Source organism: Hyla sarda, chromosome 10 (assembly GCF_029499605.1).
Source record: "Hyla sarda isolate aHylSar1 chromosome 10, aHylSar1.hap1, whole genome shotgun sequence".
Taxonomy (NCBI): Eukaryota; Metazoa; Chordata; class Amphibia; order Anura; family Hylidae; genus Hyla; species Hyla sarda.
Window position 1 is genome coordinate 84,661,701 of NC_079198.1, and position 27,642 is coordinate 84,689,342.

The 27,642-nt window shown below is 41.7% G+C and overlaps 1 protein-coding gene and 1 long non-coding RNA gene across 5 annotated transcripts in view; one reads left to right on the forward strand and one right to left on the reverse strand.

The window, feature by feature from the left end:
- LOC130294177 (indolethylamine N-methyltransferase-like) overlaps positions 1-27,001 on the reverse strand; it is a 42,197-nt gene extending 15,196 nt beyond the window's left edge. The window contains exons 1-4 of one of the 3 annotated variants that reach the window (XM_056543677.1): positions 26,935-27,001; positions 21,906-21,977; positions 11,267-11,466; positions 2,616-2,823 (exon numbers count right to left, since the gene is read on the reverse strand). In XM_056543677.1, the coding sequence (XP_056399652.1) occupies positions 2,616-2,823; positions 11,267-11,417 (359 nt within the window). In that variant the 5' untranslated portion in view covers positions 11,418-11,466; positions 21,906-21,977; positions 26,935-27,001. Of the gene's footprint in view, positions 1-2,615; positions 2,824-11,266; positions 11,467-11,586; positions 11,674-17,272; positions 17,340-21,905; positions 21,978-26,934 lie in introns of those variants that run through there. The other 2 variants (XM_056543678.1, XM_056543679.1) reach the window with 2 other exon arrangements.
- On the forward strand, positions 11,275-22,319 carry LOC130294178 (uncharacterized). 2 transcript variants are annotated; one of them, XR_008848420.1, is made up of 5 exons: positions 11,275-11,384; positions 18,756-18,840; positions 20,617-20,796; positions 20,963-21,034; positions 21,836-22,319. It is a non-coding gene; the product is annotated as an uncharacterized LOC130294178 (long non-coding RNA). The 2 variants fall into 2 exon arrangements; XR_008848419.1 differs by having other exon boundaries at positions 21,841-22,319.
- Positions 27,002-27,642: the final 641 nt, after the last annotated feature.

Genomic DNA, 27,642 nt, shown 5'->3' on the forward strand with positions numbered 1-27,642 from the left:
TCTGCACCTCGGCTCGGCACAACCCATCAATTCCCCGAAAGCTGCAGAGTCCACCAGTTGGAAAGGGAGGGACTGCAACACCAGCAACTTGGACAGGAGCACATTCAACTTCTGCACCGTTGGATGAGTGGGCGCATACTGTTGTCTCTTGGACATGGCTTCGCCGATCGATTGTTGGTGGAATGGCTGACTACGAGCGGAGGAAGCAGGAGCGCAAGAAGGAGGGTTCGACACAATGCTCCCTTCGGCTGAGGTAGTGGAGTCTTGGCTGGATGACGGAGGGAGCGGATGGCCACTGGGTGATGCAGCAGGCTGGACCACTACCTCGGAGCCACGGTTATCCCAGTCCGCTTTATCGTGGCAAATCATGACGCAGGGCCGTGGTGCCGAGATTGGGACCCTGGCCACGCTTCACTTTCTGCCCACAGATTTTGCATGTGACTACGCTGAGGTCCTCCGGATTCTTTATGAAGAACAACCACACCGCAGAGTAGCTGATTTTCCCACCCGCAGTTCCCACTATTTCACTGCTATTGGCGCCGTCTCCAGGAACCCCTGTTCCACTAACTCCCTGAATGGTAGCTTGCCGTGAAGCAGGTGGCCTCACCCTGGCACGTTTGGCTCCTGAATTTCCACTACTGCCACCACCACGCTGATTGCCAACCGTGCTACTGCCTTGCTGCCTCATAGACAAAGAGCAAATCTCTTCTCCTGATGATGATGAAGCCCCAGCTTCTGCATCCGGCTCCCAATTGCGATCGGCTTCATCATCACCAAAAGATGTGTGCATGTCACTGATGTCCTCCTCGTGTTCCACAACAGTGTCTGCCTCAGGACCCTGAACAATTGAAACACCGCCTTCCACGTCACTCTCCGCATCACTACTTGCCTGCCTTGCGGAGCAAGGGACGCATGTCTCCTCACAGTCTTGGCTGCCCATTAGATGCTGACTGTCCTCTCTTACATCGTCCTCGCTAAATAGTGAAGCTAAACCCAAAGCATGAGATACTTCTTTGGGAGAGGGAACAGCATAGGACAAAGGCAATGGGATTACTGGGACTGCTCCCGGGCCATGCCAACTGAGTGTTGTGTCTGAGGAACCCACCGACTATTGACTGGGGTTATGAGATGTCGCTTGTGATGATGGGGATGAGTGTGCAAACCAATTGACAAGGAGAGATGGGTCGATGAAATGACCACTGGGTGTTAACGGGAGCTCAGGCCTATTGCTGCGACTCCTGCTGCCACTCGCCCCAAGTCTGCTTCCAACTCTGCCTGACGTATGTAGGTGTCTGCCCTTTCTCTGTGCACGTCCTGGCACTTCCCTGCCTGACATACTTAGTGCATTTATGAGGGTTTAGAACAGCAGCAGGCGATTACTTACGGCTGTCCTTTCAAAGTATATAGGCCCTAGACAGAATAACAGTTACTAAACAGTACACTCCTTTGTTGTATGTATGCCCTTTGCAATGATGAGCGCACTGTTAAGCGTATTTATACGCTGAAAAAAACTCTTTTTTTGTTGTATACACCAGCCAGTGTATACTAATGTGTGGAATAGCACTGAATTTAGCACAGAGACAGAAATACAGGTACTAAATAGTACACTACTTGGTTGTATGTAGGCCCTTTGCAATGATGAGCGCACTGTTAAGTATATTTGTACGCAGGAAAAACTTTTTTTTTCTTTAATACACCGGCAGGTGTATAACGTGTGGTATAACACTTAATTTAGCACAGAGACAGAAAAAAAGGTGGTATATGGTACGCTATTTGCTTGAATTTGCTCATCTCTAATTATACAAAAATAATTATAATTTTTTTTTTTTTTTTTTTTTATGTTTCTGTTTTGTTTTCTTGTTGTGTTTTCCCAAGTATGGATGCTTTTGAGTTATAGCCGGGTAATGCAAAATTTTATGTTTTTATTTTAAGCCAAGTTGTGCTACTTTTATGTTCATTTTTGGTATATGTGTAAGTGTGTTAGATAGTTTGGGCATATTTTAGTAAAGCTGGGCTGGCCGGTTAGGCAGGGTTCTGTTTTTGTTCAAGAGTATTTTGTATTTATGTTATAGCTGGTTAACCTTGTTTTGTTTTGTGTTTTGCATTGGATATGTTTTCTATTTGTCTAATAAAAAAGAGTGTCAGCAGAGAGCACTGTGGTCAGACTGGAAAAAACAAAACATCTTCCTCTGGAGCATACAGCAGGTGATAAGTACTGGAAAGCTTGAAGGGCTTATCCTAGTCAAAACTAACTTATACCCTATCCACAGGATAGGGGATAAGTAGCTGATCTCAGGGGGTCTGACCGCTGGGATCCCCCGCGATCCTCCGGAGCTGTAAACGGCACGCAGTTCAATAATTTCTATGTGAGCGCCAAAGATACCCGGCCACAGGACATCCTTTACAAATCTGTATATTTTTTTGCCACCAGTTGATTTAAAATATTTTTATTTTCCTCCGGGGTACCACCTTAAAATTAGAAGACATTTTTCCTATTAAATTTAATGAATTCAATGTTTGGCTATTCGTCATCCCCTGTAAAGGATCATTAACTTATTGGTATTTGTTGCAAGCTATCAAGTTGTTACCAACATGTAAAGGAACCATTTTAATACCTGTTTCCTTCCAGCTCACATACAAATTTTATAACTGGGGTCCAGTCAAAAGCATTGGGATCCTTCTTCAACCATTTTTTCAGTTCAGCACGGTTTTGCTCCAGGAAATCTGAAGTGAATATTTTATCAAATACTTCACAAGCAGAGAGAAGGTGATAAATGGTCGGTCCGGCACCAAAATCAATCAGAGTATTTCCTTTTACTCCACCTAAAAATAACAACATATTTGCAAAGTTGATGTAAAAGTAAATGGGCATTAAATATATGAACACCCTATGGCCTTGATTTATCACAGGTTGTGAGAGAAAAACTGGAAAGGTTTTGCCCACAGCAACCAATCACAGCTGTGGGGGCTGTGGTAAAGTGAAAGCTGAGCTGTGATTGGTTGCTAGTGGCAAAACCTCTCCAGTTTTTCCTCACACATTTTGAAAAGCCAATATTGCTAAGGCTGTGATCACATTAGCGTTGGGAAAAACCGTTCTGTTAGATCCGCTTTTGTCATATAATGGACCTAATTCTTAATGGATTTTCAGCGGATGTCAACGGATGACAATAATAGACTCTTAAGATCTGTTTATATCCATTTATACCTCCAATTCCATTTGTTATTTAATTTTACATTTTTTTTTAAATATTTATATTCTTTATATTTTCCTGTTCCAGGTTCAGGAAGCTATACAAGGTTGCTTCAAACAGGGATCTTCAGTCTATGATCAAGTATAGAAAAATGAGAGTACAGTATGGGTCTCTTTGCTGTCAGACTGTGTGTCTTGAATTTATTCACAATATTGGCCGAGATTTATCATACTTTGTAAGAGTAAAAATAAAGGGGGACATTTATCATTGTTTGCTTTGGCAAGTGAGTCCTGTAGGCTTTTTTTGCTTTGGGTTTGCTTATTTGTGGCACATTTATCATACTATCACAAGGGGTTGATCAATTTGGCTCACATAAGCAAAAAACAATAAAATCACTTTGGAATACCATTTTCTCAGTACACATAAGAAAAAAAAATGTATGTGTGTTTAATACATTTGTTTTTACCACTTTTGCCCCCTAAATGTACTAACCCATTTTTTGTTTGTTTGTTTTTTTCTTTTAATTTCAGATCTGTCTATCCTGTGGGCTACTTCATATTTGGTGGACTACGATGACCAGCAGTTTTTTGTTTAACCCCTTAAGGACCGGGGTTTTTTCCGTTTTTGCACTTTCATTTTTTGCTCCTTGCCATTAAAAAATCATAACTCTTTCAATTTTGCACCTAAAAATCCATATGATGGCTTATTTTTTGCGCCACCAATTCTAATTTGTAATGACATCAGTCATTTTGCCCAAAAATCTACAGTGAAATGGAAAAAAAAATCATTGTGCGACAAAATTGAAAAAAAAAACGCAGTTTTGTAACTTTTGGGGGCTTCCGTTTCTACGTAGTACATTTTTCGGTAAAAATGACACCTTATCTTTATTCTGTAGGTCCATACAATTAAAATGATACCCTACTTATATAGGTTTGATTTTGTCGGACTTCTGGAAAAAATCATAACTACATGCAGGAAAATTAATATGTTTAAAATTGTCATCTTCTGACCCCTATAACTTTTTTATTTTTCCGTGTATGGGGCGGTATGAGGGCTAATTTTTTGCGCCGTGATCTGAAGTTTTTAACGGTACCATTTTTGCATTGATAGGACTTTTTATTCATTTTGAAATTATATAAAAAGTGACCAAAAATGCACTATTTTGGACTTTGGAATTTTTTTGCGCGCACGCACACTGAGCAGTCATTTGGCGATCAGACAGCGAGGAAGCAGGTAGGGGCCCTCCCGCTGTCCTGTCAGCTGTTCAGGATGCCGCGATTAGCCGCGGCTATCCCGAACAGCCCGACTGAGCTAGCCGGCCACTTTCGGTTTCGCTTTTAGCCGCGCGGCTCAGCTCTGAGCGCGCGGCTAAAGGGTTAATAGCGCACGGCGCCGCGATCGGCGCTGTGCGCTATTAGAGGCGGGTTCCGGCTTCACTATGACGCCGGGCCCGCCGTGATATGACGCGGGGTTACTGTGTAACCCCGAGTTATATCAGGAGAGCAGGACCAAGGACGTACCTGTACGCTCTTGGTCCTTAAGGGGTTAATATTAATAACATATTGTAAAGAAGGCTTGTGAAGGAGTGTTTTTTTTAAATAAAAGTTTTTAAATGTGTTTTTTTTTATTTACTTTACAGGCTTAGTAGTGGAAGTCGTCTTATAGACGGAGTCCATTACTATGCTGGGCTTAGCGTTAGCCCCAAAAACAGCTAGCACTAACCCTGATTATTACCCCGGAACTCACCGCCACAGGGGTGTCGGAAAGAGCCGATACCAACAGGGCCAGGAACATCAAAAATGGCGCTCTTTAGGCTGGGGAGGGCCAGTTACAATGGTTCTCGCCAGCCCTGGTAACGTCAGGCTGTTGCTGTTTGGTTGGTATCTGGCTTAGAATGAAAATAGGGGGAATCCTATATGTTTTTATTTTATTATTTCATTATTTATGAAAAAAAAACACATAGGGTTTCCCATATTTTTATGCTCAGCCAGATACCAACCAAGCAGCAACAGACTGATGTTACCAGGGTGGGGGAAGACCATTGTTACTGGCCCTCCCCAGCCTACATAATGCCATCCTGGGCCCAGGAGCGCAATATTTGATGCTCCGGGCCTGTTGGTACCGGCTCTTCCCGGAACCCCTGTGGCACTGGGTACCGGGGTAATAATCGGGGGTAGCGCTAGCTGTTTTTGGTGCTAACGCTAAGCCCTGGCTTAGTAATGGATTCTGTCTATAAGACAGCTTCCTCTACCAAGCCTTTAAAGTAAATAAATAAAAATAAAAAACAACATGTTTAAAAAAAATTTATTCCAAAAAACACTCCTTCAAAGCCCTCGTTTATTAACATTACTAAACAAACTAAAAAAAAAAAAAAAAAAACACTGGTCATCAGGATACCCAGATCTGAAATAAGAAAAAAACAAGGAAAAAAAGTTAGTACTTTTATTGTAACCCACCTGCTCATTTCCCGCCCGCACCACATGACTACAACTCCCAGCCTGCCCTTACAGTAAGGACATAATGGGAGTTGTAGTCATGCAGCAGGGCTTGGGGGAGATGTGCAAGCGAGTGTCAAGCTTGTCACCTGCCCCCACTGCATGACAGTAAGGACATGCTGAGAGTTGTAGTCATGCGGCACGGGTGACAAGCTTGTCATCCGGCCGCCCATCTCAAACACCCCCCTCCCCCGTGCCGCACAACTACAATTCCCAACATGTCCTTCATCCTTGGAGTCATCCATTAAATGGGGTAGTGGTGAAATGCGTTGAATTATTGGAAAATAAATTCTTCTTTTACCTACCTACTGTGTCGTGTCTACTCCTGGTCAGCGCCGCTGATTCCTATCAACCCTGGAAGATCGTCCCTTGGTATTGTTCACCCTTGGCTTCAGACCGGGCATATTGCTCACATCACGCTGACCATTGTTGTGTGTGAGTCCACACAACCGCCATCGGTAAGGGTCAAACCTATATTGGCTGTTTGTATCTGTGAACGGCAGTATTACGCTATGGAGCGCTCTTCCTTCTCTTTTTAGTTTTCATTTTTTACACTGGCATGTTCTTGTAGACCCAGTTTTTGCATTTTAAGGCTAAGTTTCCACTTGGGTTTTTTTCTTGCAGTTTTTGGAATACAGCCACTGCAGTTTTTGAGCCAAAGTCAGAAGTGGATCCAGAAGGGAGGAGAAGTATAAGTCCTTCCTTTATATGTCCTATTCCTTTTGAATTCATTTCTGGCTTTGGCTCAAAAACTGCAGTGGCAGTATTCCAAAAACTGCCAGAAAACAAAAAAGTGGAAACTTAGCCTAAAAGGGGTAAATGGAGAGAAATCTTCCTAAAATGTGAAACCCAATTTCTCTCGAGTAAGGAAATACCTCATATGTGTATGTCAAGTGTTCGGCGGGTGCACTAGAGGGCTCAGAAGGGAAGGAGCGACAGTGGGATTTTGGAGAGTGAGTTTTTCTGAAATGGTTTTTGGGGGGCATCTCACATGTAAGAAGCCCCTATGGTGCCAGAACAGCAAAAAAAAAAAAAAAAAAACACATGGCATACTATTTTAGAAACTAAACCCCTCAAGGAATGTAACAAGGGGTCCAGTAAGCCTTAACACCCCACAGGTGTTTGACAATTTTTCGTTAAAGTTGGATGTGTAAATTATAATTTTTTTCACTAAAATGCTATTTTTCCCACAAAATTTACATTTTTACAAGGGGTAATAGGAGAAAATGCCACCCAAAATGTGTAACCCCATCTCTTCTGAGTATGGAAATACCCCATGTGTGGACATCAACTCCTCTGCTGGCGAACTACAATGCTCAGAAGAGAATGAGTCACATTTGGCTTTTGGAAAGCAAATTTTGCTGAAATGGTTTTTGGGGGGCATGTCGCATTTACAAAGCCCCTATGGTGCCAGAACAGCAAAAAAAAAAACCACATGGCATACTATTTTGGAAACTACACCGCTCAAGGAACGTAACAAGGGGTACAATGAGCCTTAACACCTCACAGGTGTTTGACGACTTTTTGTTAAATTTGGATGTGTAAATGAAAAAAAAAAGGTTTCACTAAAATGCATTTTTTCCCCCCCAAATTTTATATTTTTACAAGGGGTAATAGGAGAAAATGAGCCCCAAAATTTGTAACCCCATTTCTGTGAGTATGAAAATACCCCATGTGTGGATGTCAAGTGCTCTGCTGGCGCACTACAATACTCAGAAGATAAGGAGCGCCATTGAGCTTTTGGAAAGAACATTTTTTGGAATGGAAGCCAGGGGCCATGTGCGTTTACAAAGCCCCCGTGGTGCCAGAACAGTGGAACCCCCCCCCCACACACATGTGATCCCATTTTGGAAACTACACCCCTCACAGAATTTAACAGGGTACAGTGAGCATTTACACCCCACTGGCGTTTGACAGATCTTTGGAACAGTGGGCTGTGCAAATGAAAAATTACATTTTTCATTTTCAGGGATCACTGTTCCAAAAATCTGTCAGACACCTGTAGGGCATAAATGCTCACTGTACCCCTTATTACATTACGTGAGGGGTGTAGTTTCCAAAATGGGGTCACATGTGGGGGGGGTTCCATTGTTCTGGCACTATGGGGGCTTTGTAAACACACGCGGCCTTCAATTCTGGACAAATTTTCTCCTTAAATTCCCAATGGCGCTTCTTCTCTTCTGAGCAATGTAGTGCACTCAGAAGAAATTGGGTTACACATTTTGGGGGGCTTTTTTCCTATTTTCCCTTGTGAAAATGAAAAATTTAGGGTAACACCAGCATTTTAGTAAAAAAAAATTTTTTTTTCATTTTTCAATCCAACTTTGAAGAATTTTAATTAAACACCTGTGGGGTGTTAAGGCTCACTATACACCTTGTTACGTTCCGTGAGGTGTATAGTTTTCAAAATGGAATCACATGTGGGTATTTATTTTTTGGCGTTTATGTCAGAACCGCTGTAAAATCAGCCACCCCTGTGCAAATCACCAATTTAGGCCTCAAATGTACATAGTGCACTCTCACTCCTGAGCCTTGTTGTGCACCCGCAGAGCATTTTACGCCCCCGTACTGCGTTACAAATTTTGGGGGTCTTTTATTCATTTTACGGCTTGTGAAAATAAAAAGTAGGGGCAACACCAGCATGTTAGTGTACATTTTTTAATTTTTTTTACACTAACAGGCTGGTGTAGCCCCCAACTTTTCCTTTTAATAAGGGGTAAAAGGAGAAAAAGCCCCCCAAAATTTGTAGTGCAATTTCTCCCGAATACGGAAATACACCATATGTGGCCCAAAACTGTTTCCTTGAAATACGACAGGGCTCTGAAGTGAGAGAGCGCCATGCACATTTGAGGACTACATTAGGGATTGCATAGGGGTGGACATAGGGGTATTCTACACCAATGATTCCCAAACAGGGTGCCTCCAGCTGTTGCTAAACTCCCAGCATTCCTGGACAGTCAGTGGCTGTCCGGAAATGCTGGGAGTTGTTGTTTTGCAACAGCTGGAGGCTCAATTTTGGAAACACTGCCATACAATATGTTTTTCATAGGTTCATAGTGAAGTTTATAGTGAGGTTTATAGTGAATTTCCCGCTAGGAGTTTGCGCTGCGGCGAAAAATTTGCCGCAGCTCAAACTTCAAGCAGGAAACTTACTGTTAATTCGCCCGCGTGAATGTACCCTGTACATTCACATGGGGAGAGGGGGGGGGGGGCAAACCTCTAGCTGTTTCAAAACTACAACTCCCAGCATGTACTGACAGACCGTGCATGCTGGGAGTTGTAATTTTGCAACAGCTGGAGGCACACTGGTTAGAAAACCTTCAGTTAGGTTCTGTTACCTAACTCAGTATTTTCCAACCAGTGTGCATGTACTGATCGCTGAAGGGCATGCTGGGAGATGTAGTTATGCAACAGCTGGAGGTACGCAACTACAACTCCCAGCATGCCGAGACAGCTGTTTGGGCATGTTGGGATTAGCAGTCTTGCAACATCTGGAGGGCAACAGTTTAGAGACCACTGCACAGTGATCTCCAAACTGTGGCCCTCCAGATGTTGCAAAACTACAAATCCCAGCATGCCCAGACAGCAAACTGCTACCGTAAATATCGTCACTTCGCGATTTCTCGAATATTTAGAATATAGCACTATATATTCATAATGAAAAATATTTTTTTTTTTTCACAGTACACATCACAACAATGATCAATTATGTGTACTGTGTTAAAAAGAAAGTAATCATCCCTCCCTGCTTCCAGGTTTTGGTCCAAAGAAGGCTCAAATATTATTTACTGTGTGAGTCGGTGTGGCGCGTGAATGTTTTGCATATGTGTGTGGTATCCCGGCACCGTATTTCATACTGTCCCTTGGTAGGGGGAGTCCCCAAAGTCAGAGTCCCTAGGACTGTCGGGGTCTGCTTCCCTAGTTAGCCCCTAGTCACCCCTTAGTAAGTTAATATTTATAAATATTATCATTGTAAATATGCATATTGTGTTACTTACTTGGTTAGCGTTGCAGGACCTGCGGGTCATTTGACACAGTTCAGAACTCTATGGTATGTTGAAGGACCTTAGGTGGTTCTTGAGTCACGTGTTCACCCATAATGCCGTGTAATGGTCAGGGACAGTTGTTTTGGACCAATCCAAAAATGTCCCGCCCCTGCCCATATAAGGGAGCTGCGGCCATTGATCGCTCTCTTGGGTTGCTGACTCTGAATGAGGTAGGACCTCTGCAACTTTCAAGTCTCGGCCTCGGCCTACACCACAGCGGTTATATATCTATAATTCCCCGCTACTCTCCGCAAGATCACTGGACCTAAACTCACCCCTAAATCCAGCGGATCTATGCAACAGAATCTTCCTAAAGCTACATTGAGTTTATCTGATCTCAACCAACTGTCAATCGCTGATCAACTAGAAATAGACTCTGTTAACTGGACTGTTGTTGCTATTGCCTGCTACAGAAAATCTTCAGTAAAAGTTCCTGCAAGTTTTCAGTTAAACAACGGTTGTAGACAATCCATTTATTACGCATTCACCTATCGCTCTTGGGAAGGGTGGCGTTAGGCCCAGCACCATTACAGTATTTAACCCTCACCCTGGCGTCACGAGTGACAAGGGTTAACAGCGCCCTTTATTATCCCGAACAGCAACACTCCAACTACCCTACATACCCCACCAAGGCACCACACGTGAATATGCAAATATTCGCGATTATCGGCACTTCCAGAGGACACTGATCCCTCTCTTCTTTTAGTAGTGTAGGATATAGTGTTAATTGAAAGATGTAATTGCGCATGCACACTATGGGGGAGATTTATCAAAACCTGTCCAGAGGAAAAGTTGCCCAGTTGCCCATAGCAACCAATCAGCTTCCTTCTTTCATTTTTAACAAGTCCTCTGCAAAATGAAAGAAGCCATCTGATTGGTTGCTATGGGCAACTGGGCAAATTTTCCTATGCACGGGTTTTGATAAATCTCCCCCTATATGAATTTCATTACGACTTTCACATGGAAAAAAAGTGAATGAACATAGCGAATATGCGAATTTAGCGAACATAGGACAAATATTCGTCCATATTGGGAATTCGAATATGTCCCCTGCCGCTCGTCACTAGTGCAAGTTAAAAGGAATCTGTCAGCACAGCTAACCTTGCTTGCTTAGAGTCAGTAAAACTTGACTTTCTTTGTTATGGAGGCGGTATAATTGGCAATATGGGGATGCTTAACGTTTTTGCCTCCTCACTTACATATAGCGTTTCGCTTCTGTCAGGGAATTTGATCACAGCATATAGCGGGAGATTTATCAAAACGTGTGTAGAGGAAAAATTGCCCTGTTGCCCATAGCAACCAATCGGATCGCTTCTTTCATTTTTTAGAGACCTTTTCAAAAATGATAGAAGCTATCTGATTGGTTGCTATGGGCAACGGGGCAACTTTTCTCTGCACAGGTTTTGATGAATCTCCCCCTTAGTCTTTTTAAGCAAGAATCTCTCATTGCGTAATAAAACCGTAATATATGTTTGGTTTTAATTGTAATAATACGACTTACATTATAAATGGATCCATCATTTGTACTACTCACCTGCAGTGAATGTTTCATGAAGGTTCTTCAAGACAAATTCTGTCCATTCTCCATGAAGAGCTCCGCCCTCTGCTACATAGTATGTCTGGAAGTAATCTAAGGGACTGAACTCATCTATGTAGGTTTGCTGAGTAGTAAAAGGGGTCTCCATTTGTTCTATTCTCTGGATGATTGTCTCATAGATGCTTCCGAATATAATCCTGCATTTAAAATAATACATTATATTGTTAGTAATAGTAACTAACTGTAAAATCATAAAAGATTTGGTTAGAATGTTATAACAAAGACCCGTTTAAAAAATATATATTTATCAATTTTACCTGTTGACAGTTTCTTTTTACCCTTCTTTTTTCACTTTGGTTTTCGTGGACATGCACCAAATTTATCATTTGGTGCAAGTTGTTAGTAATTTTGGCTCAAATGTTGAAATCAGCTGTTCACAGCGCCTTTTACACAGGACTTACCGCCACAGAGGACTCGTATTTTACCCTGTACAGCGGCCATTTCGGAGTCCCTCCTGCAGTATACAGTGGTCCCTCAACATACGATGGTAATTCGTTCCAAACGAGCCATCGTTTGTCGAATCCATCGTATGTTGAGGGATTCGTGCAATGTAAAGTATAGGAAGCTGTACTCACCTGTCCCCGCCGCTCGAGATGGTGTCCCCGGGCCTCCGCTGGGCTCTCCTGGTCTTCTCCGGTCCTCCGCTGTCTTCTCCGGTCCTCTTCTGTCTTCTCCGGTCCTCTTCTGTCTTCCGCAAGGCCTTACTGGGCCTGCGTAGCGACGTGATTACGCCGCTGCCTACGCCATTCCTATTGGATGGCGTGCGCAGCAGCATATTGACGTCATAGGAGAGGGCCGAGAAGACACCGGAAGACCAGCGATGGACCCGGAGGGCACCCCGGAGCATCGTGGAGGGGTAAGTAATACTCACCGCACCACACGGGGAACATTAAGCTGCTATCCGGCAGCAGCTTAAGCATTTGGCGCTGCCGGATAGCACTTAATGCGATGGCCCCGACATAAAAAAGCATCATATGTCGATGCTGACATCGACATGCGATGGCCTCTGAGAGGCCATCGTATGTCGATTTCATCATATGTCGGGGCCATCGTAGGTCGGGGGGTCACTGTATCAGCAAGCGACATGAGTTATTTGCTTTTGTGGGGTTTATAGCCACCATGTGAAATGGATTTTATTTTCAACTTGGGTAGTTTTTTTTTGTTTTTTTTTGTTACTCTAGTGCAGTGGTCTTCAACCTGCGGACCTCCAGATGTTGCAAAACTACAATTCCCAGCATGCCCGGACAGCCGTTGGCTGTCCGGGGATGCTGGGAGTTGTAGTTTTGCAACATCTGGAGGTCTACAGGTTGGAGACCACTGCTTTAGTGCTTACCTTTCCAGAACCTGTGTGGCCATGTCCAATGCGGGCTCAACGGAGGGTGAAGGTTCCTCAGGATAGTATTGAACAGCCCTTTTTAATGTATTTTGACGCCTTTACATTTCCTTACATTGCTAAGTGTGTTTTCCAAGTGCAAAATTTCTTGGCGGTGATTTGCGCCAAAAACACGGGATTTGCTCCAAAATTGCGCCAAAGATCGATTGGCGCAAATGATGAATTACTGACTAAAGTTGAAATCACACACAGGAACGTGTGATTTAGAGAAAGTTGTAAAAATGACAGTGGAGAAGATGCGCCAAACTTTGGCGCAAAAAGACACTGCCCCAAAGTATTGCGCCAAAGTTACATTAAAAAAGACACATAAATCCTTTGATAAATACCCCCCAATATGCACACAATATACAAACAAGTTCAATGGGAGAGTGATGACAAAAATAGCGTAAAACAATAGGCAATAGATACTTCCAAGTGAACTGTAGCATGTTTGATTTTTTTTCAACTATGCAGCAGTAGTATAAGGCTAGGTTTCCACACAGTTTTCTTTTCCTGAAGTTGTTTGGAAAACTGTTTTTCCTTTGTCCTGTATGCTGCGCTATGTCATTATTCTTCACTGTCACAACCTAATCATTACGACCTGAGAGCAAAAAATTATGAATATGCATAAAATAGGCCGCATACAGTATGGAGGCTGGGAAGCTCGGCAAGCTGGCTCCCACGTCAGGGCCGGTGCTGCCATAAGGCAGCTAAAGTGCCCCCTCCCCCCACCAATGTAATGCTACTCAGCACTGTACAGGAGCAGGGAAAGGGAATATCTGCTCCTGTACTGTACACAGGTGGCATACTGCTTACCCTTAATGCCGCAAGATGAGATGACCATTTCTTTTTGAATTTCTTTTCTGAGCACAGTGCTCTCTGCTGACACCTTTGTCTATGTTAGGAACTGTATGGAGTACAAGCAAATCCCTATAGCAAACCTATCCTGCTCTGGACAGTTCCTGATAGGATTCCTGATGTTGATTAAAAAAAATTGTAAAAAGTACCCCTTTAAACCCACTCTAAAATCTCTGGAGAGACTTAAAGGAAATCTGTCACCGGTGTCACCTGCACTAACCGGTCAGTACCAACACGTAGTGCAGGTGACACTGATGACAACGGTACTTACCTTAGCCCAGACCCCCCCCCCCCCCATGTCGGTGATGAATTCACACCAGCGATTTGCGGCGATTCCGGGTCACACGGATCTGCAATGACCCGGTGACCTAGAAAATAAGGGGGATCAGGGTTGTCCAAGACACCCACAATCCCCTTAAGGGATAGGAGTGAGGTGGCAGGGGTGCCACCCCTCCTATCCCTGCTATTGGTCATTTAGAAGTGATGACCAATAGCAGATCAGGAGCGGGGGAGTAAATGTTCAGTTTCCCCGCTCTGCCCACCCACTGTTGTCCGGGCAGAACGGGGGAACCGACAGGGACCGGCGCTGAATGTCAACTTACCATCGGCGGCGGCAGCGGACGGCGATCGGTGGCAGCAGAGGACAGCGATGCGGCTCCCTGGAACCTATGGGAGCCGGAGAGTCGCCTAGTAACATCTGGAGGGCTACAGTTTGGAGACCACTATACAGTGGTTTCTAAACTGTAGCCCTCCAAATGTTGCAAAACTACACCTCCCAGCATGCCCAGACCACTGTTTGCTGTTTGGGCATGCTGGGATTTACAGTTTTGCAACAGCTGGAGGGCTACAGTTTGGAGATCACTGTGTAGTGGTCTCCAAACTGTGGCCCTCTAAATGTTGCAAAACTACAACTCTTAGCATGCCCACACAGCAGTTTGCTGTCTGGGCATGCTGGGATTTGTAGTTTTGCAACATCTGGAGGGCCACAGTTTGGAGATCACTGTGCAGTGGTCTCTAAACTGTAACCCTCCAGATGTTGCAAAACTGCAAATTCCAGCATGCCCAAACAGCAAACTGCTGTGTGGGCATGCTTGGAATTGTAGTTTTGCAGCCTTTAGAGGGCCACAGTTTAGCATGCTGGGAGTTGTAGTTGCATACCTCCAGCTGTTGCATAACTACATCTCCAAGCATGCCCTTCGGTGATCAGTACATGCTGGGAGTTGTAGTTTTGCAACAGCTGGAGGCACACTGGTTGGAAAATACTGAGTTAGGTTACAGAACCTAATTGAAGGTTTTCTAACCAGTGTGTCTCCAGCTGTTGCAAAAGTACAACTCCCAGCATGCACCGCCTGTCAGTACATGCTGGGAGTTGTAGTTTTGAAACAGCTGGAGGTTTACCCCCCCATGTGAATGTACAGGGTACATTCACAAGGGCGGCTTTACAGTGAATGTCCTGCTTCAAGTTTGAGCTGCGGTAAATTTTCCGCCGCAGCGCAAACTCCTAGCGGGAAACTCACGTAACCCCCGGCCAGTGTGAATGTACCCTAAAAACACTACACTACGCTAACACATAATAAAGGGAAAAACACTACATATACACCCTTACATTGCCCCCCCCCCCCTTGCCCCAATAAAAATGTATCGTACGGTAGTGTTTCCAAAACGGAGCCTCCAGCAGTTGCAAAACAACAACTCCCAGCATTTCCGGACAGCCGCTGGCTGGGACATCCTGGCACCAGTTGATTTAAAAAAAAAATAAAGTTTTCAACCGGAGTACCCCTTTAAGGTGAAAATGGGCTTGGTTCTTAAGGGTTTAATACATTTCTAAACATTTATAAAATTCTGTTTTTACGTTCTCATTATGGGGTATTGAGTACAGATGGATGGGGGAAACTAAAAAAGTTAAAGGGTCTGAGGACTTTCTGAATGCTTTGTCCTGTATTTGTAAGTTAAAGGGTCTGAAGACTTTCTGAATGCTTTGTCCTGTATTTATAAGTTAAAGGGTCTGAAGACTTTCTGAGGCACACTGGTTGGAAAATACTGAGTTAGGTTACAGAACCTAATTGAAGGTTTTCTAACCAGTGTGTCTCCAGCTGTTGCAAAAGTACAACTCCCAGCATGCACCGCCTGTCAGTACATGCTGGGAGTTGTAGTTTTGAAACAGCTGGAGGTTTACCCCCCCCCCATGTGAATGTACAGGGTACATTCACAAGGGCGGCTTTAGAGTGAGTGTCCTGCTTCAAGTTTGAGCTGCGGTAAATTTTCCGCCGCAGCGCAAACTCCTAGCGGGAAACTCACGTAACCCCCGGCCAGTGTGAATGTACCCTAAAAAATACTACACTACGCTAACACATAATAAAGGGAAAAACACTACATATACACCCTTACATTGCCCCCCCCCCCCCTTGCCCCAATAAAAATGTATCGTACGGTAGTGTTTCCAAAACGGAGCCTCCAGCAGTTGCAAAACAACAACTCCCAGCATTTCCGGACAGCCGCTGGCTGGGACATCCTGGCACCAGTTGATTTAAAAAAAAAATAAAGTTTTCAACCGGAGTACCCCTTTAAGGTGAAAATGGGCTTGGTTCTTAAGGGTTTAATACATTTCTAAACATTTATAAAATTCTGTTTTTACGTTCTCATTATGGGGTATTGAGTACAGATGGATGGGGGAAACTAAAAAAGTTAAAGGGTCTGAGGACTTTCTGAATGCTTTGTCCTGTATTTATAAGTTAAAGGGTCTGAAGACTTTCTGAATGCATTGTCCTGTATTTGTAAGTTAAAGGGTCTGAAGACTTTCTGAATGCTTTGTCCTGTATTTATAAGTTAAAGGGTCTGAAGACTTTCTGAATGCTTTGTCCTGTATTTATAAGTTAAAGGGTCTGAAGACTTTCTGAATGCATTGTCCTGTATTTGTAAGTTAAAGGGTCTGAAGACTTTCTGAATGCATTGTCCTGTATTTGTAAGTTAAAGGGTCTGAAGACTTTCTGAATGCATTGTCCTGTATTTGTAAGTTAAAGGGTCTGAAGACTTTCTGAATGCATTGTCCTGTATTTATAAGTTAAAGGGTTTGAAGACTTTCTGAATGTATTGTCCTGTATTTGTAAGTTCAATAGAGCTCAATAAACATTAGTTGTCCATTTCTATGCTTCACTATTGTCTAGCATGCAGCATTATGCCTCCACTGGTCACAGGTTACACATACTGACAGATACATACAGTACATAATATTAGAAGTAATGGGGGGTATGTATCAATAATGGCGTAGCAATATGTGATTTTATGTATGTTTTTTTGCGTCAAATGGAGCATATTTGCAATTATCAATTGTCGTACGCAAGTTTGTAATTTTGGCACAAATGTAGCCCTACAAAAGGCGCAGACCCCAGAATTCCAGGCAGTAAATCTGACTTTGGGACGTTATATTGTTGTAGCTATTTTCTCTGTCACTTTATTTATGGTGTAGATTTGCGCCTAAATGAAGGTATTTGCGCCTAAACTTGCGCCAAATTGAAAAGTCGCAAATAATGAATTCCAGACCAAAGAATGATTGTAACTGAAATCACGTCTAACAAAGTGAAATCAGTGATTTTGTTCTAAACCATTTGGCGTAATTGTTTGTCGCAAAAAGTGACATAAAAGGAAATTTGAGACAAATCACAGTCCAAAAAACAGGGTAAAATCCTTCATACATACCCTCCAATGTCTCTTACCTCTGCTCCTCTGCTTTCTCTGCTCTGTGTAGATCTAGTCACAAATTACTATAGCTTGTGATTTGGCTGTGTTGTCCTGAAAGTTCTCATTTGCTTTTTTATATTGGCTGTTATGCAAGCGGAGTAATTTTTTTTGGCAGATGCTACTAGTATTTATTGTTTAATCCTGTTCCTTCTAAAGTTACCTACAGTCCTAAGCCAAATTTATGAATTCATGTTCACCCATCTTTTACAAATGTACAAATCCTAGATATGACAAATAACAAAGTTTTTTTTAGCGGATCATTCAAATGAAGCTGGTTAATCTGTTAACTATATAAAGTTCAACATGATCCGTTTGAATGGCATGTTGCTGCCTCGTTTCCTATTGATTTGCTTTACCCTTTTTTCTTTTCCCCTTATTATACCTTGTTTTATGTTTATTATTGCTTTTTATCTATTTAATTGATATTATTTATGCACCATTTGTGGATACTGCATGTGTTTTATTTATTGCACTTATTTTTTTGCACTACAGTGATTCGCCTTCACTTACCTGGTATTCCCTCCTCCCCTTTTTTTCCCCCTTTCCTGTATCCCTTCCTTGTTTCTATTATTATGATAACATTTTTGAATGTTGCCATGAAAGCTATTAAAAAACTTGTATCTGTTAAACCCATAAGGACACAGGATTTTTGCCTTTTTTGCCTTCTAATAGTCATAACGCTTTCAATTTTCCATCTACAGACTCATATAAGGGCTTGTTTTTGAACAAACAATTGCACTTTGTAATAACATCACTCATTTTACCACCAAATCTACTGTTAAACAAAAAAATATATATTTGTGAAGTTGAAAAAAACAACACCATTTTGCTAATTTTGTTGTCTTCCGTTTCTTCGCAGTGCACTTTTCGATAAAAATGACACATCATCTTTATTCTGTAGGTCCATGTGATAATGATACCCAATGTATATAGGTTTTATACTATTTTCTACTTAAAAAAAATGTATAACTTTTTGTATAAAAATGAGTATGCTTAAAATTGTCCTGGCACCTATAACTATTTTTCATATACAGGGCTGTATGAGAGCTCATCATGAGCTGTAGTTTTCATTGGTCCAATTTTTGTTTTGATGGGACTTTTGGATCACTTTTTATACATTTTTCTGTATAGGAAGTGACCAAAATACGTAATTCTGAACTTTGGTATTTTTTTACAATCACACTATTGAATTTTATTGCTTGGACATTTACACACATAGTAACGCCACATATGTTTGTTTATTTTTGTTTACATTTTTTTTTAAATAGAAAAAGGTGGTGATTTAAACTTTTATTAAGGAAGAGGCTTATTCACATTTATTAACTTTTTAAACATTTTTTTCATTACTTTTTGCTAGCAGCCTTCAGATTGCATACACTAAACAATGCTGTGCCATAGAGCAGCATTGATCAATGTTATCAGCACTCTTTTACTACAAACTGTCATGGCTTTTTGCAGAAAGGGAATGCAGATCAGATGGCAAGGAAGCGGGTAAGGGATCTTCTGCCATCCTCTCAGCTGATCGGGTACCGAGTTAGTTGAGGTGAGTTTTACCCATTTTAGATGTCATAATCAACTTTGATCTGAAAAACATATATATGAATAAAGATATATAAGTAAAGTAGGAGGTAAGGTTTCAAGTCAAACCCCAAGGATCGATACAGAATTTTAGTATCAAGTGGCTTCTATCTTCAAAAAACGGAGTATCCATACTATGAATAGTTGCAGAGTTATAAAGTTCCCCTGACTCACACTGCCTGCCTCTGCTATCTGCAGCTTCACACAGCTCTCCCTGCCTTCTGGTTAAAAGAACTGACAGGGAAACCTTATCACACGGAGACAGACTAAAGCTGCATTAGGTAGGAATACACTGAAACTCTGAATTGTGAATTCGGAGACTGAAGTTAGTTCTCACTGATCTATCAGTTGTTACACTTAGTTAAAGGGGTACTCCAGTGGGGAAAAAAATGTTTTTTAATCAATTGGTGACAGAAAATTAACAAATTTGTAAATTACTTCTATTTAAAAATCTTAATCCTTCCAGTACAGCTGCTGTATGCTCCGGAGGAAGTTCTTTTCTTTTTTAATTTATTTTCTGTCTGACCACAGTGCTCTCTGCTGTAACCTCTGTCCATGTCAGGGACTGTCTAGAGCAAATATCCATAGCAAACCTACCCTGCTCTAGACAGTTCTTGACATGGACAGAGGTGTCAGCAGAGAGCACTGTGGTCACTGTGGCTGCTGCAGCACCCCACTGCGGCATTACTGGGCAGAGCGAGATCGCTCTGCACGTAATGACGGGCAATACAAGTCTATGGGAGGGGGCGTGGCGGTCATCACGCCCCCTGCCATAGACTTGCATTAAGGGGACAGGCCGTGATGTCATGAGGGGCGGAGCCATGATGTCACGCTGCTCCGGCCCCTGTATCGCCCGTCATTACGCACAGAGCAAACTCGCTCTGCGCAGTAATGATAGCGCAGTGCTGCAGCAACGATCCCCGGGGTCCCCAGCAGCGGGACCTCAGCGATCTAACATCTTATCCCCTATCCTTTGGATAGGGGATAAGATGCCAGGGGCGGAGTACCCCTTTAAGGGGGCAGGGGAGCAGTGTGTCCGTGAAACAACAAGTCACCTAAATAGAAGATGTAGGGGGACTGGGGTTGGTAAGTATCATTTTATTTTTATAGCTACCAGTCCCCATTACCACAAACACACACATATATATATATATATATATATATATATAATCCCAGAATACCCCTTTAAAGGGTTCTCCATTGGGGATCAACTTTTACCAATGGGCAGAAACTTGCTATTAATATTAAAGCAGTTTATACAAACTTTCCTGGCTCCCCACAGGTCTCTGGTGTTAGGATGCCCCGTTGTCTCTTCTTCTCCTGGAGCTTCAGAGAATAGCATCAGCAGTGACGTAGTTCACAGTGCCACTCCCCTCATTCATTGACTGAGGTGGGATACCACTGCGGCCAGTGATTGTCAGACTCTAACGTGTTAAAAAGAAGAGTGTCTGCTGAGATACGGCAGACACCAGCCTAATGATAGGACGCCCTGACACCTGCAGGAAGACAGGAAGGTACGTATAAACTGTATTTATTTTTATAGCAAGCCTCTGCCCATAGGGAAAAATGTATTCCCACCTGATGACCCCTTTCTTTAATGGTGTTGTAGTATGTTTCCTATATTGATTTCAAAGGTAATATTATAGCCCTTTCTGTTATTAACACATTTCCACCATTGCACTGGCTAGTAGAGACAGAGACAGATACAAGACGCTCACATCAGTTGTCAATCACTTTCTAGAATGCCATCAAGGTCGTACCAGTGGCCTACAGGTGGTAGGCTTGGAGAGAGAGACCAATAATATAAGAGGGGGACCCATTTCTAAGAGGCTCTTACAGATTGAATCCAAGTGGATCTTTGAATTGAGGACAGTGGCACCTTTGGGTATGAATGAAGAGCTCCTCTTCACTGGCTTCTTAGGTGAGTAATATATATTCTTTAAATTTTACTTTAATTATTATCTTAGTTATCATTTCTATGGTGTTCTTGCAGTGGTTTATACTCATTAATTTGATTTGGTGTTATGGTTCCCTTTCTTTCTGTTATTATTTTTCTGTTACTATAAAATTCTTCTTTTGACATATAGGACTATGGACGGTTGAATTACTTTAGTTATCACTGTAATAATTTGGAATGAAATTCTCAGGACCCCATGTAGGTGAGATTACACTATGTGTGGTTGGGGAGGTGTGGGAAGTGAGTGAGGTACAGGGGTATTTGGATGTAAGGGCACATGTGTGTGTGAGTGTGTGTATGTGTGTGTGGGGGTGTGGTGGGGGGGGGTGGGGGGTGTCACGTGGTGGAGTGCACAACCATATACACAATACACAATTTTGAGTCACTCACTTTAGTAGCTTACACTTATCTGATATTTCACATATATCCATCATGTATACATATTGGTCACACATAATTGTTAGGTCATACACACTTTTTTACACAGGACAGTTGATACATAGCACGCATATGGGCATTCACAGTCACATACACATAGTCATAGTCACACGTTACTCACACTTATATTCACACATATATATTCACATGGTAGCACATCATTCACACTATGTATTTGTCACATAGTTCACACATTCATTCATATTTTGCACTGTTTGGTAGGTGTGGGGAGTAATATCACCCCATGTTTTTTTCCTAATAACTGTTATACCAAAATCTGTATGGTCCTATATAAGTAACCTATATCCTACATCATATATGTATAGTCCCATATCAGTATCCTTTGTCTTTATAAGGGATACTGGTAGGTGTAGGTGTGGGGAATAATATCACCTTAAGATTTTTTCCAATAATAATTCCTACATTAAAACCGGTATGGTCCTATATCAGTATTATATATCCTATATCATATATGTATGGTCCCATATCAGTATCTTTATCTCTATATTCATCTGGCAATATTTATACATTTTTATATAGATTTTTTATTAAACATTTTCTTTAGTTTAGATATGGGGTGGATAGCGATTATTCATGTACAAGCATTTATGAGGAATCGTACTTCATATACTCACCAGAGAAGACGGGTGCTTGTGGGAGCGGAGGACTGGTACTACCTCTGGTTATGATGTGGGCAAGAGGTTCCCCTGAAAGAGAAAGAAGAAAGAGGGAAGTTGCAACACAAGCGTGATTCAAGATTATGACAATTGGGTCTTTAATCTGGACACTGGACACTTGACAAACCGCTTTGGGCGGGTTCTCTGACAAAAAAAAAAGACTCTGAGATAGAGTCTGGTTTAATGTTTATGATTAGGGATTAATGAGTGACATTACATACTAATGAGCGACATTATGGATCAACACACCAAGTATGGACGACCTCTGATTATAAATGATTATAAATGTATATACTGATTTTGATATTAGATAGGTGGTGCATCAGTTCTCCCTAAACCGTGTACTACAAATGATATAAATAATACTATTGACAGTGAACTGTTGTATGGTAATTTCCTCCCATGCACTTGATCATACATGGAGAATAAGTTAAAAGTGGGGATATCTTGTTTTTATATATATATATATATATATATATATATATATATATATATACTATTTTCTCATCTAAAAATGAATTTCTTTCTTTTTTTAATATCTTCTTTAAATTTACATTTATATTTATTTTTATTAATATCATTATTTTTATATTTCACATTCTTTTTTATTAAGGGATATCTGGATGGGGCCATTTTGCATATATGTATGCATATGGATATATGGTTATATTTATTATTCATTATTTGTGGTTGGTATTGGGATCACCTTTGAAACTACTATATAAATATTTATAGATATTATTATTATAAATTGCGGTTATTCACTTTATATTATTCTATTTATCCCTTATGGATTTGATATCACAAAATAAAAATATATATGTAGAATGAATTTATACAATTTTATTAATATCTATGAAATTATTTATTTATTTATATATAAATGTAGGGGTATGCATTAGATTACACTATTATTTAGGGCGGCATTAATTTCCTTCTATATACACGTGTATTTTTATTTTATTTTTTATTTTATTTTTTACTATTATTATTACTATTATTATCTTTTTTTATTATATATTTTTTACCGTATATACTCGAGTATAAGCCGACCCGAGTATAAGCCGAGACCCCTAATTTCAACCCAAAATCCCAGGAAAAGTTATTGACTCGAGTATAAGCCTAGGGTGGGAAATACATCATCCCCCCCCTGTCATCATCCAGACCCGTCATTAACATCCTCATCATCATCACCGCCTGTCATTATCCAGACCCTCATCATCATCACCTGTCATCATCCCCTTGTCATCATCCCACACATCCCCCCTTCATCATCCCCTTGTCATCATCCCCACCCCCTTCATCATCCCCACCCCCCTTCATCATCCCCTTGTAATCATCCCACACACACCCCCCTTCATCATCCCACACCCCCCCTTCATCATCCTCTTGTCATCATCCCACACCCCCCCTTCATCATCCTCTTGTCATCCTCCGCCCTCAGTGGTCTTCAACCTGCGGACCTCCAGAGGTTTCAAAACTACAACTCCCAGCAAGCCCGGGCAGCCATCGGCTGTCCGGGCTTGCTGGGAGTTGTAGTTTTGAAACCTCCGGAGGTCCGCAGGTTGAAGACCACTGCGGCCTTCGACATCATCCAGCCCCCTCTCACCCCCCTTTAGTTCTGTACAGTACTCACCTCCGCTCGGCGCTGGTCCGGTGCTGCAGGACTGTCCGGAGAGGAGGTGGTCCGGTGGGATAGTGGTTCCGGGCTGCTATCTTCACTGGGGGCGCCTCCTCTCCGCGCTGCGGGCCCGGAATAGAGGCGTTGCCTTGACAATGACGCAGAAGTACGTTGGCAATGAACGTACCTCTGCGTTGTTGTCAAGGCAACGTGACTATTCTGGGGACGGGCCCGAAGCACTTAGAAGAGGCCTCCAAGGTGAAGATAGCAGCCCGGAACCACTATCCCACCGGACCACCTCCTCAGCCGATGGCTGCCCGGGCTTGCTGGGAGTTGTAGTTTTGAAACCTCTTGAGGTCCGCAGGTTGAAGACCACTGCGGGTGGAGAGTTCACTCGAGTATAAGCCGAGGGGGGTGTTTTCAGCACGAAAAATTGTGCTGAAAAACTCGGCTTATACTCGAGTATATACGATATATATATATATATATATATATATATATATATATATATATATATATATATATATATATATATATATATAGATAAGGTCAGGCTGCTCACCACTCTCGCGTTTGCTGCACTATCTCGTGCTACGGACACCGGTACCGCTCCCGGCTTAGTAGAACTCTCACAGAAAAGAAAACGTCCGGCACTCGAGAAGATGCAGGTAAAACTTGTCAATGGCTTTATTCACACGCTTAGGCAGGACACAATATGACGCGTTTCGCACCCTCAGGTGCTTAGTGATCACCATCTTCAACCCCTGACTAAAATCACCCCCACATTCACACAAGACACTAAGCATGTGATCAATATCTTAGAAAAAATCGTGTGGGATGAGCAGTTGTCATGGGCAACGTGTGATGTTATAGGCTTATATCCATGCATTCCCTGGTCTAAAGGCCTCGAGGCCCTGTCCATTCATATGGAAAAGTTCAGCACATACTCCCCTGGTCTGCGGGAATTTATCACCATCGCCACAGAGTTTTTGCTCAAACACAACTACTTCGTGTTCGATGGTGGTTTCTACCTGCAGACCAGGGGAGCATCAATGGGTGCCAAATATTCCCCGTCTTTTGCAAATATCTACATGTTTCACTGGGAGCAACTTTTTATTTTCAGTGACAAAAACCCATATTATGATAACATACACTGGATCAGCCGCTACATAGACGATTTATTGATAATTTGGAGGGGTACAGAGACACTATTTTCGGAATTTGTTAAGTATATTGGGAATAACAACCTAAATTTGGGGTTTACCTCACATTTCGATAAAAATACAATTAATTTTTTGGACATTTCGTTGATTAGTGGGAGTGATGGCATAGAAATTCGCCCCTATAGAAAAGATACAGCCTCTAACTCCATTCTGTTAGCCTCCTCCTGCCATCCACGACATGTCCTGGATAATATTCCCTATGGCGAATTATGTAGAATAAAACGTAACTGCTCTAGTGAGATACAATTTAAAATTGCAGCAGAGGAACTTCATACTAGATTGGAACAGAGGGGTTATAGTGAAAAAATATTTAAAAAAGCAGAAATAAGAATAGAAGGACGGGGACGCGAGGAGCTAGTATCTTATTCCAGCAGGCATCAGAATAGAAGGGACTCACATAAGGTTGGAAACAAATCAGCCAAAAATACAATCGAAAATGAAAATGTAAATTCGAGTAAAGATAGACCACCATTTTTCGTGACCTCATACAGTACTCAATTTGGACAGATTAAGAAAATAATAAATAGATATATTCCGGTATTAGAAACAGACCCAATATTAAGAGACTTATTATCAGAAGGTATTTCTATTGTGTCCAGGAGAGGCCCCACTATTGGAACCAGAGTCTCACCCAGTCTATTTATCAGTCAAAAGGAAAGTGTAAAGGACCGGGACTGGTTGAGGAATATAGGTAATCGCAAATGTGGTCATACCAGATGCATCACATGTACACATATGGTGAATACAAATACTGTAACGTCTTGCACAACAAATAGGACATACAATATACATCAATATATCAATTGTAATACTAAATCCATCATATATGTAGCCACATGCATTGCGTGTAATTTGCAATATGTAGGATGTTCGGGGAATTCATTAAAAGTGAGGTTTAGGAAACATATTACGGATGCTAAAAGTAGTTTGACAAACATGTCCATGCTGTCACGTCACTTTAGAGAGTCCCATTCAGGGGACACTACCCATTTACGAGTATTGGGAGTAGAAAAAGTCACCTTAGGACCTAGGGGAGGCGATCTCAGAAAGAAATTATACAATAGAGAGGCACATTGGATGTTCCTCTTGGGAACAAGATTCCCGCAAGGATTAAATAAAAGATTGGATTTAATGTTAACGTGTGCATAAATTGAATAAGTAAATATGGTGGATGTATACAATTTATCATTAATCACGTAAGTTTAGTCCCCGGTTTAATATTCATTCTTCGTTTCCTGTGCACATATAATGAATTTTGAATTGTTGTAAATTATAGGGGGATGTTCACACGGCGTGATGCACATCATGCGGTTATCGATTTATATATAAAAATATCTCAGATTTTGATGTTTAGATATAGTTTAAAGTGCTTATTTCGGTAAATATGTACCTCTAAACCAATATGAATATCGGTACATATAATAAATTTTGAATTGTCGCAAATTATAGGGGGTTGTTCACATGGTGTGATACACACCATGCGGTTATCGATTTATATATAAAAATATCTCGGATTTTGATGTGTAGATATAATTTAAATTGCTTATTGCGGTTAAATATGCACCCCTAAATCAATATGAATATCGGTAGTATTGGTAGATTAGCCTTTGGACCATTCAAGTTTGAAATTTAATGTTACTTAAAATGTGAAATTTAAAGCCGCATTGATTGCATCCTTGTGTGAACTCTCTCCGAACGATCAAATGTGATCATGATTCCCAATGCCATGTTTTGTAACCAATTGTTTTTAATTAAGATCCATGTGGTCATGTGACCAAACTCATGTGTATTTTAACCTGCATTATTGAATGTATGTCTATCTACGACTAAGCACCTGAGGGTGCGAAACGCGTCAGATTGTGTCCTGCCTAAGCGTGTGAATAAAGCCATTGACAAGTTTTACCTGCATCTTCTCGAGTGCCGGACGTTTTCTTTTCTGTGAGATATATATATATATATATATATATATATATTTATATATATATATATATATATATATATATATATATATTTTTTTTTTGTCACTATATTTATTTAATTATGAGTTGTCTTATAGGTATCTGTCTTTGCTTCATTGGAATGTTGATAAATGTCCCCTTTTTGAATTTCCAATTTTCCTTAACTTTTATATAATCTTTCTTACATTTCCTGCTGATATCTACTTGATTTGTCCCTTTTGTGTGGTCCTGTGTATGGGAGGCGTGATGGGATGTCCAGTAGTGTGACGCCCGCACTTGGAGTTATTGAGTACCGTGTTTATTTATGCCCGTCGCTATGGATATGTGATCACATGACTACCCACGTGTCCCAATGGAGACACGTGAGTTGTCGCATCACATGCTGTGCTGAATGCGCAGCACAGTGATGTTATGTATTGAAGTAAAGGATGGGCGGATGTGATGTAATACTTCTTGCGGTCATGTGACCCGTGTGGTCACGTTAGTGGTTATGGTGCTATTTGTCATACCGGAAGCTGACATAGGGGACGGAAGTCTACGCCAGCTATCCGGATCGGCAGACGGGAGACTGATGCACACCTGAACGGTATGTAATTATCAACAAGTATATAAAAAGAGGTATATGGCAGTCATCCACAACACCCCTGAGGAAGTCACAGTGTGACGGAACGCGTGGGGCACTGGCATCCCGACTGGTACTAGTATAGGAATTCTCTGTCTGTGGTTTGTTGTGGCTCATGCCTTGTCCAATATTGTCAATTCTCATACATATTGTGTATTGTGATTAAGGAGGGTCACTGGTCCTTTACTTAGTGATTGTTTTATGCTTATTGCTTCCACAGTCAGTATTGTTTATACATAACCTGTACCTTGTAGACGGGATTGTGTGTGTG